Here is a 15,302-nt window from a genome sequence, read left to right on the forward strand (position 1 = left end):
ATATTGGAAATAATACTGCGCAACAAACATTGACTCTACTGACCGCATTGCGCGCGATCATAAACATTCTCGGAAAATAAAGATGTATTAGTAAAGAGGGGGAACACAAAGGAAAACAAAATGTTTTATTTCCATATTTTACTTTTTCTTCTTCTAAAGTGTTTATTTAAGAAAATACTACTAAATCTGCCTATTAATTGTTATTTGCTCCTCAATAAGAAGGAAATAACAAAGAAATGTACACATACATAAAATATTGTTTACAAATCATAAAACACTTCCTAATATTGCCAAATATCTATGAATCGATCGATCGAATTATTGATATGAATCGCTTTGCAAAAATCCAAGAAACTGCGAGTGTTCAAGAGAAACATTCTAACAATAAACTGTGTTTGTAAACAATGTTTCATAAATATGCAACTATGCTTGCAATAAATCAAAATGTTCCACTAAATTTCAGAATACTGCATAAAAGCTGCATCTAACCTTAAAATTGAAAGATATCTGTCATTGAGGTTCTTTCGTAACAATAATAAAAATTGTAATAAAAGTTATGATTCATTAATAATTATTTAATAAAGAAATAATTTAATATATCCATACATGAAAAAGTAATTGGTTTAATCTTTTTTACTTTCATTTTTATGTTCATATATCAATGCATGATAATAATACAATTATGCATTATCAATTACATATTATTATACAACGTATTAATTACTATGAAATTAGATAAATTATAAATTAGAAATCATCGATCCGTCTACTAATTCATTCATGACTTTTATTCGTTCGAGTTTACTCATGTAATTAACCAATAATCGATCGAATAATCTGTACAAAAGACAACTAACACAATTTAAAATAATTAAAGCCAACTATATTAACCTAAAGTAATAGCCAAACTGAAATTTTACCTCAAAAACTATTAATACAAGATTTGTATAAGTTAAAGCATTCAAATAATCGAATATATATTCAACCAACCGAAAGAAAAGCAAACATACTTAAAAAAGTATGAAATGGATTTAATAGTAGTGTATAAATGCTTACAAGATAGCAACGAAGGATATTACGCAGTTAATAGGTTAACGACGCGTTCCGAATAAGTATACACATGTATGCGTGATGACTTTCGACAGTCAAATGACTCCCCGCGCTACAGGTAAGTCTATAAGCTTAGCGAGGGGTAAAGGAGGGATAGCACAATTTGGTGGGATAGAACTCGCGCGCGGTTTATTCAGGATTTGAATCTAATCTATCTATATTTGCGCGCACTAATTTATTTTAAGAAAACAAAAGAGAAAGTTCTGATTATATGTTATATAACTTTACAAGAATTATGTTAATATTAAATATGTAAGCATATGTAGATATTCACATAAGGCTGTTAAAGGAAGAAAATCTTTTTATTACAGATGAATGATGAGATTTAAAAAATGTTTAAGAATGTCACAGAAGTAAAATAATTTTATCATTAAAGTATTAAATAAACTTTATATTATATATAAGTTAATATTAAATATTTAAAAAAAAATGCTATAGAAAGAAATTATTGATGTAGTTAAAATTACAGGATGAGAAAAGCAATAAAATTAATATTAAAACAGTTGTTTTTATTTAGAAAATATGTTGATAATTTCAACAATTTCAACTATTTTAGTAGGTTAGTTATTGAAACTTTTAAATATTAGATATTTTTAACTTCGATATTTCGCATTTCAATGTTATACATATAATATATGTGCGTGTTTTTATATCTTTTCTATTAGAGTTCAACAACATCCACACTTACAGGGTTTCAAAGAAGCCTTAACAAATCTTTCGAGTGTCAGTTCACATATAGCCACGATTCAACAGGGTTGTTCTATCGCGTTTCCGCGTTGTATGTATTATCTTATCGAAGAATATATCGAGAAACTGTAACGTTACAGTGAAAGAAAATGATACTTTTGAAAGGTGTGCATTACTTTGTATCTTCATTTTTTGTTTACTTATTAATAAAGACACTACAAATCTTACGAATATACTTGAGAAATGAATACTTAACACAATGAAAAAGTTAAAACTTATCGTAAAAAGAACCTTTAACCTCGATAATTAATTTCCTAAAATTTGGAATCACTTTTCCAATTGTTCCTAAACATACTGAACCTTGTGCTGTGATTTTTAATCAATACTAAAAAATATAAAAAGTTACAGTTTCTACTTCGATAGATCTTTGACTGAAGATTTTTCTAAAATAACAAAATTCTAAACTGACATGTTTTTTAAATTCTTGAATTCATGGAATAGGTCGTGACTTCAAACTTTTGAAAAAATAATAAACGATAAAAGATATAAAATATTCAAAGTAAAATTGTCATAAGCGCAGTTTTATAAAATAATATAAAACAGATATAAATATAATATACTATTTTACGTGCTTTGATTTTGTATGTACACTTTCTAACTATCGATGAATAAATCTTTCTAAATATTTTAGGAATATTTGTACTATTTTTTGCCTCGGAAGCTCTGGGTCAGCTTAATGGTATAGTTGAAGCAAATTCATTCCCAAATAGCGACAATTACACTACTACGGACAGCTTTATCATTTTTCACACACCAAGTGAAGCACAACGTGATGGAAGAGAAATGGTAGCCGATGTTCTAGTTCATGGACCTAGAAACGACACAAATATTTCACATTTGAAGACATCTGTGATCTCTACAGATTGGAACAATTGGAATCCGAAACTTAAATTTCCTACGACCAGCTCCGAAAAAGAGTACAAAATGGCAAATTTACACTTGGACAGAGGAATATTTGTTTTTGATTTTCTACGAAAATTTCTGTCACTTATTCAACCTTATGACGTACCAGTTGGTAAAGTATACAATCTTGAAATCTTATTCATTATATTATATCTATACTTGTGTTTAAAATTTAATAAACACTTTATATTGATATCATAATTTCAATTATGATATATTTTTTTATATTTAACATTGTGTTCTGTAAATAATGAAAGTAAAAATTACAAATAATAACAATTTACTGTGATATCCGTTTCAATGTTTTATGTTCAATGCTCCATTGTAGAAACGATATTAAACAATCATTATTCAATAATTCTAAATGGCAGAAGCATTTTCTAAAACAATATTTTATATTACCTATAGATTTATTGACAGATGCGATAGAAAACCGGTTAAGTACGTCAAGATTGATTTCAGAGGTAAGACAAATTTTTCTATGCTTTGTACATGACGCATTTTATCAAAGTATATAATGAAACTTTTTCTTTAATTTGGTTTAATTGTTAATAGTCAATACGCCTGGAAACAGCATTGCTGGCAGTGCTTGGTATGTGCTGCATTTTGTGCTGTGTAATACCTGGAATTGAGCTTTGGCTTGCATGTCGTCCAATAAGAGAAGATTACAAACCGAGTCAACATCCTAGCGCGCTTACATTTTTCCTGGCATTTTTTGTTTGTGTACTCGGGTAAGCAGTGTTACAAATACTGATGGTGAAATTTTTAAATACAAATTGTTCTGCAACAGGTATAAAAAACTACGAGAGATCACTTTATAATACGGTTCATCTCATTTTAAATCGCACAAAAATTGCAATCATAATTGCCGCTTTTTGTCTTCAAAACTTATGATATTTGCTGATAATCGAAAAAAAATAAATTGTGCGAAATTCCAGTTTTCTTTCTCGAATAATTCATAAAATATTCAGAATTGTTAAAGATCCGAAAACTTGAACGAAACAATAGATCAACTCATGATGAGACATTTATGTCGATAAATTAAAGGCATCTTCCATGTTAATAAGAATTGAACATTTAAGCATTTAAGCATTTTTCAACATTTCTTGTATACACTCGAAAATCCACTATAAGAAAATACAATAAAATTAACTTATACATTTTCTTTAAATTAATAACTTCTTCAAATATTGCTACAAACTCGCTTACACGTATTCATAAATCTGTCCAACTTACTTTTAGATTGGGCATGATTACAATGATCGTATGTAATGAGACAGTATCTGCAAGCGTGGAACAATTTCCAATTGTAGTTGAAACTGCCTTACAAGACTTAAACGATTATCATAGTAGCACAACGATTCAACTACGCAAATGCCTTTCAAGAAGTCTAGATGTGGCTAGCGAAGCAATTCTTGCAGATCTAGACAGTAAGTAGAATTTTGTTTTCTTCCACGTTGTACCTACAAATATCGTTTCTCCATATAATACAATAAATGTGAAAAATAATGGTATTGATCGCCCTCATAGAAACAGATTAAATTTTATTTGAAACATTTTTCCTGATAAAGAATAATTTGCGAGATAATTGTATGGAAAAATTAAAATGGAAGATCCTGGAAATTATCGTGTACAATTTAGAAATATAATTAAAAAATGTGAAGTTGAATACGACGCTAGGTACATTTTCGGAAGATAAAAAAAATGCGAAAAAATTTTTGTAATATTATACAATGATTATGAACGGAGAAATTAGAACATTCATGTGCGTGTAATGAAAGCTATAGAGATACTAAATATCTTATAATGGGTCTATCGTCGTTAATAGGCTAACCAGTCCTGCAAATTGAGCTCGTTAGTGTGAACAATACAGGGGATCGTATTATGTGCGTTTGCCATTGTACAAAGCCTGATCCTATCGTGTTTCGTACTGATTAGTAAGAATATCTTATCAACAAAGTAATTTATTGATTAAATAGGATAGATCGTTTTAAATTATGATAAATCCATTTTTTTAAACCACCTATGACTTGAATATTAAGAAAGTAATAACAGTGATAGATTGTTTAAAAAGCTTACAAATTTACAACATTTATTTGATTTAATCTCATTCTGCAATTTATTACGGTATTATGTTAGTACACAATACAATATTTTAAATTAGGAATGCCTGAAAATATATGGACGTACAAATGGGAAATGATTAATTTTTATAACTAATGATAAAATATAAATATTACAATCAACCTACTTACATAAAGCGATGATCTGTTGTTGCATAACGCTTCCTTGGATAATCACACGCTCTCTCCCTCTCCTATTATTCTGCAACCCTAACCGAGTAACACGGATGGGGAACGTCACCTAACTGATTATGAGTGACACGTGTCGATCTCGTGTGATGAAATTTTATATTTATACAATTCGAAAATTTCAAAATATTACAATTTTTTATTGATTATAGTAAATTGTGCATATAATGCATATAATCACACGTGATGTCTAAAAGTATTTCATGCAAAGAGGTTGCGATTTTAATATTCGTGTGTGTATACGAACTTTTTTTTAGTATTTTTAAATAGTTAAATCTGCCATCTTAAAACTTTATAAAGCGAAAATTGGAATATTTAAAAAAGAATCATAAGACTAAAAACGAAATACATGTATGAAAGAGATACGAAACTTTGGAAAACTCTGTACATTATTGTTTTGAACATTGAGCTATAAGTTGACTCGCTCTTAAAATGTTAATATAAAACATAATTAATATAAAAATATGATTATATTATCTAATTTTTATAATGATATAAAAATTAGAATTTTGTATTTAACCTAGAACTTTGTAATTAGCAAATGACGCGATTAGTTCATTTAGCGATGTACGTCGCGCGTGACGCACGATGTAACTGTGTTGGAATTCGCGAATATTGAACGCTGATAGTGACTGAGGAGTAATCTCTAGTATGTCGCTTGACTACCTCACAAGCGGAATTGAGCTGCATTCTCCTTAGTACAATGCGCCAAGCGCTCAATCACGCGACAAGCGTTCAAAAGGTAGACGTCGATTTCCCTTTAAACTACTGCTCGAAAAATGACTCAGTCCAGCCGATATCCGTGAAATCTATTATAGTCAGTAATCGCAATACGAATTGTCAAGCGCTTTGACATCTCTATAAACACGATATTGTTCAAATTCTAATTGTCTTCTTACGTATTTTTATCAGTTTATCAGTCATATGGAATTATTATGGAATTTTAATGATGTACAAGGAAAATTATCTACCGCAAAAGCGGAAATATTACGTATTTATGTAAAATAAAAATATGTTTATTTGTTGCAGATATAGAAGAATTATTGGGAAAGCCAGTGCAGAATGAATTATCCACTGAAACAGGGCTAGATAACGCCTTAAATATGCTTGTAGATCTCGCAAATGGTAAGAGAACTATGACTAGAGTATTCGTAATGTACCTATTTTAAACGTCAAAATAGTGAAATTAATAAAAGTAGAATAGTAGAAGTAAAGTAAAAGTAAAATCAGTTCTCTTATTGTGACTGACACTTTAATTAGTGAAATGGATATGACCACGTCCGATTTTGCATGTTTATGACGACGTGGTTGTGACAAATATATTGTACACATTATTTATCATTATAATATTATTATATTTCAGCCAGCTATAAAATTTCAAGTAATGTTGAATCTTTATTAAGCGATGGTGAAAATATTCATAGTCTTGGGAAGCAATTAAGTCGTGAAATTGATGATTTACGTCGAAATTTGGAAAGCATATTGAGAGCTTGTACCGGACGCGATCGTCCCCTTTGTACCATTATTGATTCTTTTGGATTACGATTAGCTTTACGGATAGATCAGGCAAATTGAATCTACTCTTATAAAATAAGTATATACTATTGTACGCTCAGTGCAAAATGTATAACAACGGTATTTGTATTTTTATAGTTTCTGAGAGATGATCATTTGCTGCGTTTACGTGATTTGAAACGAGAAAATTTTACAGAAACTATTCGTCAAGCTCGAGGAGAGTATATGTACATTCCACAACATATTGCGAGGAATAGTTTAGAAGTTCGAAATCGTAAGTAAAAATGTTTGTTAATAGTGTATAATATTAAGCATCAATGCGAACTGTGAGTGTAGGAATAATTTATAGAAGGATTGTGGTAACACAAATATCAGTATAAATATTGTTAATACATATGTATATTGCACGTCTATGGTTAAATTTTTAATATTAATTTATGAATTAATAATATCCTTATTATCTTGATTGCATTTGGAAATGCAGCGAACGATATAATCAAATAAAAAGGAACGTCTTTCAGAAATTCGACGTGAAGTGAATAAAATGCGTGCAAGAATCTTTGATGAAGCACGAAATATGGAAGCAAGCAATTCCGAGCTCGTTAAACAATTAGAATTTGCAAGGCATCTAGTGGATTATACGACACCATATATAATAGTCTTCGAACATGTCAGATGGCTTATAGGTATTGGTAAGTAATATATTTCCTTAAATTATATGTATATATGTATATATTTTCTAAAATTAAATTTTTTTAAAGAATATGTATAGATATAACGATAGAAAGAGACAGAAATTTATATATAAAAGACATTGTTTATGAGAAGAGCAAATGAAAAAAAAAATAAAAGAAATATAAAATAACTATAGTAGTAAATCAATAAAATACTATGGCTTTTATTTATATTTTATAGGTGCCGTACTATGTATCTTAATTGTCTGGTTATTATTGTTAGGAGCTCTTTCTTGTCGTTGTGGTTCTTCTGAAGATAAAGTACGACTTACACTTTTATGGTGAGTATGCTACATTTAATCAAATTTAGTGCATTTATTCTCTTAGTAATATTACAGTGTAAATAATACTAAATTCTAAAATAATTTCCATTTGTACACACACATACACACACATTTTAATGAAATATGAGAGATATTTCTCGGTAAGATATACTTTTTTTGTTGGTCATTATACCTTAGAGAAACATAAAGACTATTAAGGTTAATACTTTCTCATAGAGAATAAAAAATTGTAACTGTACTTAATTATCTTTTATTTTTCCTTTCTTTCTTACATCAATCAAACAGCAAAATTATGAATTGTGAAGTATCGATTGCAATTTTTACATTTCAGTGGTGTATTTATGGCTTGTTTCATCTCAATTATATTATGGGCAGTTTTTCTAATGACTTTGATGTTATCGAGTCATACAGAAATGTTAATCTGCCGTCCACTTCATGATCCGAATTATAGTACAATGCAAGCTATCTTGGAAACTCGAATATTCTTAGGAAAAAGATTAAGCGTATCTTTGAAAGATCTATTCGAGTAAGTCGATTGATTTGTTTGATATATATTAGAAATGAAAATTTATCGTATCAATAATGCACATTTTATTGTAAATGGTACAACTAATAAGAGAAGTTACCCATAAAATAATATTCTAGTAAATTATATAAATAATGTTCTAGGAAATTTTAACAATATATAAATTGATGCATTGATTTACGAAATAATTAATAATCTGCAATTACAGAAAATGTCGAGAAAACGAGCCCGCATATCCAGCTTTTGGATTAGGCAGTACAATGAAGTTAGAACAACTTACTGCATATTGGACTTGGTCAAGCTTTACCAGAATTATACTAAAAATTAAGGTTGAATTGAAAACTTTAAAAATATTTACGCCGTATTTGCGACAGCAACTACATAATTTATTATATGCTTGTGGCTTGAATTTAACAGAACATAGGATTATGGTATAGTAAATCCTTGATTAACACTTTCTATAGATAATTTAAATTTTTTGAAGTATTATTTGCCATTAGATCCAAGGAAGAATATTAAATAAAGATTTGGAAGCAATGTCAGATCAACTGGACAAAGTTACCGAACAAATGAGCGACAGATTGACAGCCAGAAGCTTGGAAACTATTGTAATAAATATGCAAGATTTGACTCTAAGGCGAGTGAAACCTTTAATGAAATTACAGAACGCATTGTTATATAAACTCGCTGCATTAGAATTGCAAGTGCAACCATTACGACAACAGGTTAACCAATCGCTTACTAATTTGAAGACTATTCAATATTATATTGATAATCAAGGAGATAAGATTGCTCAATTGGTACGTATTATTTGACTTGCCGACTCGAAATAAAATTTAAAATTTTGTAATAACCAATGTAGTCTCTGTTAAGGTATAGAGAGGATTCGGAAATACAAATAGTTTACTTTATTTCACACACAACAACTATACATATATACTACGCTTTGGAGACCTCGATAACCTTCTTGCATGCACGCTTGTGTCGACCGACTCCACCACATTCTTCTAACGGCTTCCAACCGTCTTTTGTCTCAACTCAGACCTAGACGCTCGCTGATGCTTACACACACATTCACATGTACAGTGTAAATGTATCATCTACCTAACAGTCTCAAAATAATCAACCATAAGTTTTACTAATTATCTACATTGTAAAAATAATCTTAGCCCTTTGCACTCGAGAGGCGACTTTCAGTCACCACGGCATTCCGTATTGCAACTCCTATGGCGAGCGAGAGACGATAGTCCCAGTTTATGCTAGATTTCGACATCTCCAATTGATGAGAGTGCAATATTGGTTCGTAAATTGGTTCCTTAGCTGTTTGTGTTCTTTGTTAGGAAGTGTAAAGTGTTAGACTTTAAAATGGAGATCAAATATTTAATCCCATATCCCACCGAAACTATGGTTCAACTATGGTATTGAAACAACGTCTCCAATGTTAGTTCGGATTCGACGATCATGGTAAAAGTATTATAGTTTAGAAATCCTAAAAAAATGATTTTCACAAGTGAAATTAGCTCAAATGAAGATGAGCTTGATTTTGAACTGTTGAAAAATGAGATTAATTATATCAAGAATGCATCTTGGTGAATGTTTTATAAGTTATCATACAAACAATACAGAAATTAATATTACAAAATCATATTTTCAAAGATGTAAATATAGATAAATTATTCGAATATAATGTTTTGTAAGCTAATTTGTATATGAAATCATTTTACACTAGCTGTAAGACACGCGTCACGTATACGCTAAATCATCCGGAATAGCTGCTACGGAGTAGTGCAAAGGGTTAAAATATAGTTCTAGATAAAAATGTTAAGTTGAGTTAGAAAGACAGAAGACACTTTCGTTTATTTGATTGAACACTGCATTACGAATATTATACTTTTTGTACAGAAAACAAAGCTTTACACAGATCGACTAGCTAATTATTTGGATCAATGGAGATTCCACGTATTGTCCGAAATGGGCAATGGAGTAGCAAAGTGCCGACCGCTTTGGGACGTCGTAGAAGGAATTAAACTTTTACTATGTAGTCATTTTTTAGGTAATTTGGTACGTATATATTGGAAGATATTATAAATATGCTTCAAAATATTATTCGAATAAGAGTTTACTCTTTTTTAACTTCTCAGAGTGGATACTGGTTTGCTACGTTTTTATGCATAGTTATTATGATAGCAAGCACACCAACTGCTCATATTTTGTCTTTGATATATAAAAAATTTCCATCTGTTACAAAAGACGCTACTCTTATATCCACAAGATCGTAAGTACCAAAAATTTTCTGTTTGATATTTTGGTAAGTATTTTGATTAATTTATGACATTATGCACATTGTGTATAGAAGATTTAAAAAGTTTTAAAAGGTAACGAAGTAAATAGATAGAAAGAGTATTTTAGAAGAACTTATTTTAGGATATATATTTATAGGCAAATTTATAGATTAATTAAAAATTATTCAAAGATATTAAAAATTCCAAATAACTAATTATTTTAGAAATTTCATTAAGTACATTTATTATGCTAATATATAATACGTACTACACAATAATTATGTATTTTTAATTTCAGAGCAGATCCTCCGACCGAAACCAACGAACAAGAAAATTGGAATACACCCGAGTAAGCATACATTTCAGTTAAAAACAATATTTCCATTGATATGAATTACATAATTATATAGCTAATACCCTTTCAAAATGCAAAAAATTATTTAAATTTTCCATAAGTAAGGATTCGTTTAAGTTTAGTATTGTTTAAAAAAATATGTAACTGACAAATATGAAAGATTTATATTAAAGATATATTGTACATTGTATGTCTTTGTGTTATTTTCCAATCTTACTATTGTAGTATCTTCTTATTGGTAGACTTTGTTCTTTTACTATAGGTACCATATTGTTTCGAACATTTCAAATAATTATTTAATGAAATTGTAGTTTTCTCATCCTAGGAAATAGCTCATTTGTGCAGTTAATTTTTGCATATGTCATAAAATTCACAATTTTTTAAATATTTCTAACAAGTCACTCTTCTAGCAAATTGACGATACGTATAGCTAGTTCAAATGGACGTGCTTTAAAAATTCATCCGCAAGAATGTCATAAAAATCTAATGATGTATAGAAATAGCTAAATAATCTTTCGTAGATGACTCATCAGGTATCCATTGTCGTCTCAACAACCTGTTTACGCTAAGTTTGAACATAACTTGCTACTTGCTTTATCTCATCCATACAGTTGAGTGATTACACAAATCCAATTCACAATCATTCATCCAAGTACTAATATATTTTACATATAACTCAGTGAAGAATAGCTTTATAGGAATAGTTTTATCACCGTGCAATCATACTCAAAAGTCACGAATGTATAGTAATGTGTATAGTAATTTATTGAAGCCAATATAATACGTAATATTTATAAATATAAGCTTGTATAAATAAACATTACGTAAATATCAAATTAATAGAGGAAAGTATATTCAGCTAGATTATATCCATCGTAATAATAAAACAATTCATTTCCAGACCACCACCACCACCACCACCCGAACCCGAGGAAGGATGGCAATAAAAATTAGAAATATTTCACCGGATAATTCATCCATATTTCTGTATTTCTGCATAATATATTTTCACTTTTTGCAATCAGTACTTAATGCTTATGAAAGTTCTAATTGATTAAACGATATAAATATTTGAAAAATTAAATTGTTGTTATTAATCTCAATAAATATACTACTTTTTTATTTATACATTGATTAATTAACCTACTTGCCCATATGTGTATACATTATGCGTATACATATGTTCATGTCATTATAACAACAACTTTTCAACTCTAAGATTTTAATATAGTCAGATATGTAGTTTAATGTATATCTATGTATATTGGACTGTATTACACAAAATACGAACCCGTTCTGTTGAGTAGGCAGCAGTTGCTTGTTCGGTAGATAAATCCCTGCAAAAGAACTTTTTACAACCAAAAAAGTCTTCACACAGCCAAAAAAGTCTTCACACAGCCAAAAAAGTTGAGTCTTCATTCTTGTTAGTGAATAACACGACGAGAAGTTGACACCGTAATTTATCCTGCTCAGCACCTCCTGGTAATTGTAAAACAAAGGTGGACAGTTTGCTGTTTTATGATACATTGAAAGTTTCATATAAAAAGAATCCAAAAAATCCACCTAGGTCAACAAACCGTACAGATATATGAAATGAAAAATTTGTCAAATATAAATACTTATAAAAATACTAACTTATGGAAATCTTTTTATGATATTATGTCTGTTATGCAAAACATTTTGAAATTTCAGTAGCTCTATAATAGGACTGTATCGACATAGTAAATAGTAAAGCAGTTCTATGAATTACAGTAATTCTTCACATATTAATAACTAAATTAATATTCACAAAACACTTTGTTTTTAACAAGCATTCGTGTAATTTATTTAACTTTTACAAATTCTGATATACGTATAAAAAAAAGAACACATTTAGTGTTCCGACATAGAAACAAAAGATGCACTACTAGCTTCACCCCACGAATTTTTGGCAATGCAGTGATACATTCCAACATACTCTTTGGTGACACGAGGTAATTGCATCCATGATGTTCGCATAAGAGGTTCCGGACCGACGCTGCTATGGACTGTCGCTCCTTGGGCTTCACCTATCCACATAGAAATAGTAAATTATCACTTGTCTTAATAGATACATTTAATCCAACTAAATAATGTATTTATAAATTATAATTATCGAACTAAACAACGTATTTATAAATTATAACTATGTTATTAAAAGCGTACCTGGCAGTTTCAAGACTTTCCTCCCATCTGCTGCATGAAATTCCCAAAAAATATCGGGAACAGGGAAGCCTTTCGCTTCACAATTTAGTGCTAATCGTTGGCCAAACACTGATAAAACATCTTCTAAAGGAGATAAAATCCAGGGACGGCTTTGACATGGACCAAGATGCTGTAACGTCAAGGAAGATGAACGTTTCCGTCTCATTGCCTCTTCATGCAGCGCACAGGGTGTTGTGTACGTTTTATTATCATTACCACACGCCGGAGTTTGTTCCATACAAACGCAAGTGGCTTCTGGTTCGTCCTATATATAATTAGAAATCATTAATTTAAATGAGTGTTCTAAAGATACAAATTTATTCTCTAACTCTTTTCTAGAGAATGATTCCGCAACTGAAATATTCCACACCTATTTTTTGATTTAGAAAATATATGTTAGAGAAGAAGTGTGAATAAATATGAATAGTTAAGAAAAAATTAAATTTTCGCAATTATACTCATGTTACTACATATATTTTAGAAAATTGCGTGCATTAAAACCTTCTTGTCATTCTGCGTGAAAAAGTATTAAGTTTTTTTTTATGAAATTGCAACATTCTAAATAGTGAAATACATTGATAGCTTTTACAGTCAGTAGTGATACAATTTGATAATGTTTCTCTACGAATTCAGTAGTACGTATCATTGCTTTCCACGCCCTACTTATGAATAAAATCGACATCCGCCATTTCTGTATCTGCTTAACGAACAAGGCAGAAAGTCTTTCTTCTGTAACGATGATACAAGAAAAACGGTTCTGTTTTAAAATAAAAAATGAGATACGATATTTTATTAGAAATTAGCTAGATAATATTTCATTTAAATATACCTCTTTTCGGAGGTCCGACCTTAACTTGCACTCATAATTTCTTGCACATAGACCATCGTTACGACGTTTCGAAGGCAATCCAGGTATACTAGAATTCCAACAAGGTTCGCCATCCAATCGAGCACATATACCAGTTGCACAACATTTACATGGGTCGAGAACAGAACCTAATAAACATTTTCCAAAATCTCCCGGACACCTATATATAAACAAATCTTTTCAAAATTTACATTTACAAGATTGAATAAATGAAATTACTATTTTGATTTACAATCGATTTATGTCACAAATACAAATTTTTCGAAAAATAGTAACTGTTGAAGAAATGTCGAAACTTTATACTTTTTATTTTTAATGATTTTATGTCTTATTCGTCTTATCCAAATAATATATTAATATATTTTGTAGTTCAGTAAAAAATCGACGATGATTATCTTTGTATTTAATCTAAACGTAATACAATAATAGTTTATAAGTTGCAATTTATTATATCAATGCTAAACTATCAAGTTCAATGTCCTCGCATCATAGCTATAGCTTGTCTCTCCATGTACGTTATATCACTTTGACATTTTTACCTTCCATTAAAAAGTCAGCATTAAAATTAACCATGTTTGTAAAGTAAATATAAATTAGGACACAGAATATAATTCATCCAAAATAAACGTATTTCTAATCCTAATAATTACCTATAATCGCCACACTCGATACATCCTTCGATGCGTTTCTTCTCTATGATCTCCGTATCTTCGTTAATTTCGATAGATGCAAAAGCGTTTCTTTCGAATATTGCAACACAGAATATAAACAAGTACGACAACGATAACACAGGAAGTGCTCCTTTACGCGTCATCTCGCTGACTAACAAGGCGAGAGTACTGACAAAGAGAGAGTCCCTTTCCTTGATTTCTTCCTAAGGGGGAGTAAAGATCCCCCGCGTTTCGCATAACATAACATTAAGAAACAATCATGCAATATAATAAATTAATACAGAAATTATACCTTAACTTAAAAATTATTAAGGTTTCCCATATACATTTTCTACATCAAATTTTTATTATACTGTACCCCTACCTTAGAGCATATCCCTATTTATACCCCGCTTTACATTTTCTCATGTTTCTCTATTTTATTAACAATTGAAAAACATTTGAACATGTTCAATTTCTTTCTGTGAAATTTTAAAAAGAACATATGACTTTAACGAAGAATGTTAGTTCTCGGCTCATTTGAATTATTCAAGTTATATACAGATATTTGAACATAACGTTACATTCTCTTAGAAAGAATTTATAGTAAATGCTTAAAAAATATCAATAACTCTGAAATCAATGAGCAATGTTTGAATAAATGTTTTACAGTTGCTTTCGACAAACAATAAAAATATTTAAAGATAAGGGGTAATTGACGTGTAAAGTCTTTAGAAACCTCTTTCTATTTGAGTACACTTTTAAAGACGCTATATGTTAAACGCTTGCAAAG

General features: G+C 29.7%; 3 protein-coding genes across 3 annotated transcripts in view; 1 reads left to right on the forward strand and 2 right to left on the reverse strand.

Moving 5' to 3' along the window:
* LOC117215754 (trace amine-associated receptor 9) overlaps positions 1-5,195 on the reverse strand; it is a 107,730-nt gene extending 102,535 nt beyond the window's left edge. The window contains exon 1 of the mRNA XM_033462218.1: positions 5,016-5,195. The gene's annotated coding sequence lies outside the window, so the exon portion shown is untranslated. The remainder of the gene's footprint in view (positions 1-5,015) is intronic.
* Positions 3,060-11,896, forward strand: LOC117215755 (prominin-1-A). The gene is made up of 15 exons (XM_033462221.1): positions 3,060-3,224; positions 3,316-3,491; positions 4,003-4,190; positions 6,102-6,197; positions 6,436-6,638; positions 6,726-6,861; positions 7,109-7,279; positions 7,503-7,602; positions 7,937-8,131; positions 8,340-8,562; positions 8,632-8,931; positions 10,034-10,192; positions 10,273-10,406; positions 10,712-10,762; positions 11,670-11,896. The coding sequence occupies exons 1-15, from the start codon at positions 3,075-3,077 to the stop codon at positions 11,713-11,715; spliced, it is 2,328 nt and encodes a 775-aa protein (XP_033318112.1). The 5' UTR covers positions 3,060-3,074; the 3' UTR covers positions 11,716-11,896.
* Positions 11,897-12,564: 668 nt separating this feature from the next.
* Positions 12,565-14,829, reverse strand: LOC117215724 (insulin-like growth factor-binding protein-related protein 1). Its single transcript, XM_033462146.1, has 4 exons — positions 14,510-14,829; positions 13,821-14,019; positions 12,953-13,256; positions 12,565-12,816 (listed from the first exon to the last, which is right to left on the reverse strand). The coding sequence occupies exons 1-4, from the start codon at positions 14,671-14,673 to the stop codon at positions 12,641-12,643; spliced, it is 843 nt and encodes a 280-aa protein (XP_033318037.1). The 5' UTR covers positions 14,674-14,829; the 3' UTR covers positions 12,565-12,640.
* Between the last annotated feature and the right edge of the window lie 473 nt (positions 14,830-15,302).

The sequence above is a fragment of the Bombus bifarius genome, unplaced genomic scaffold, assembly GCF_011952205.1.
Source record: "Bombus bifarius isolate JDL3187 unplaced genomic scaffold, Bbif_JDL3187 scf7180000009790, whole genome shotgun sequence".
NCBI lineage: Eukaryota > Metazoa > Arthropoda > Insecta > Hymenoptera > Apidae > Bombus > Bombus bifarius.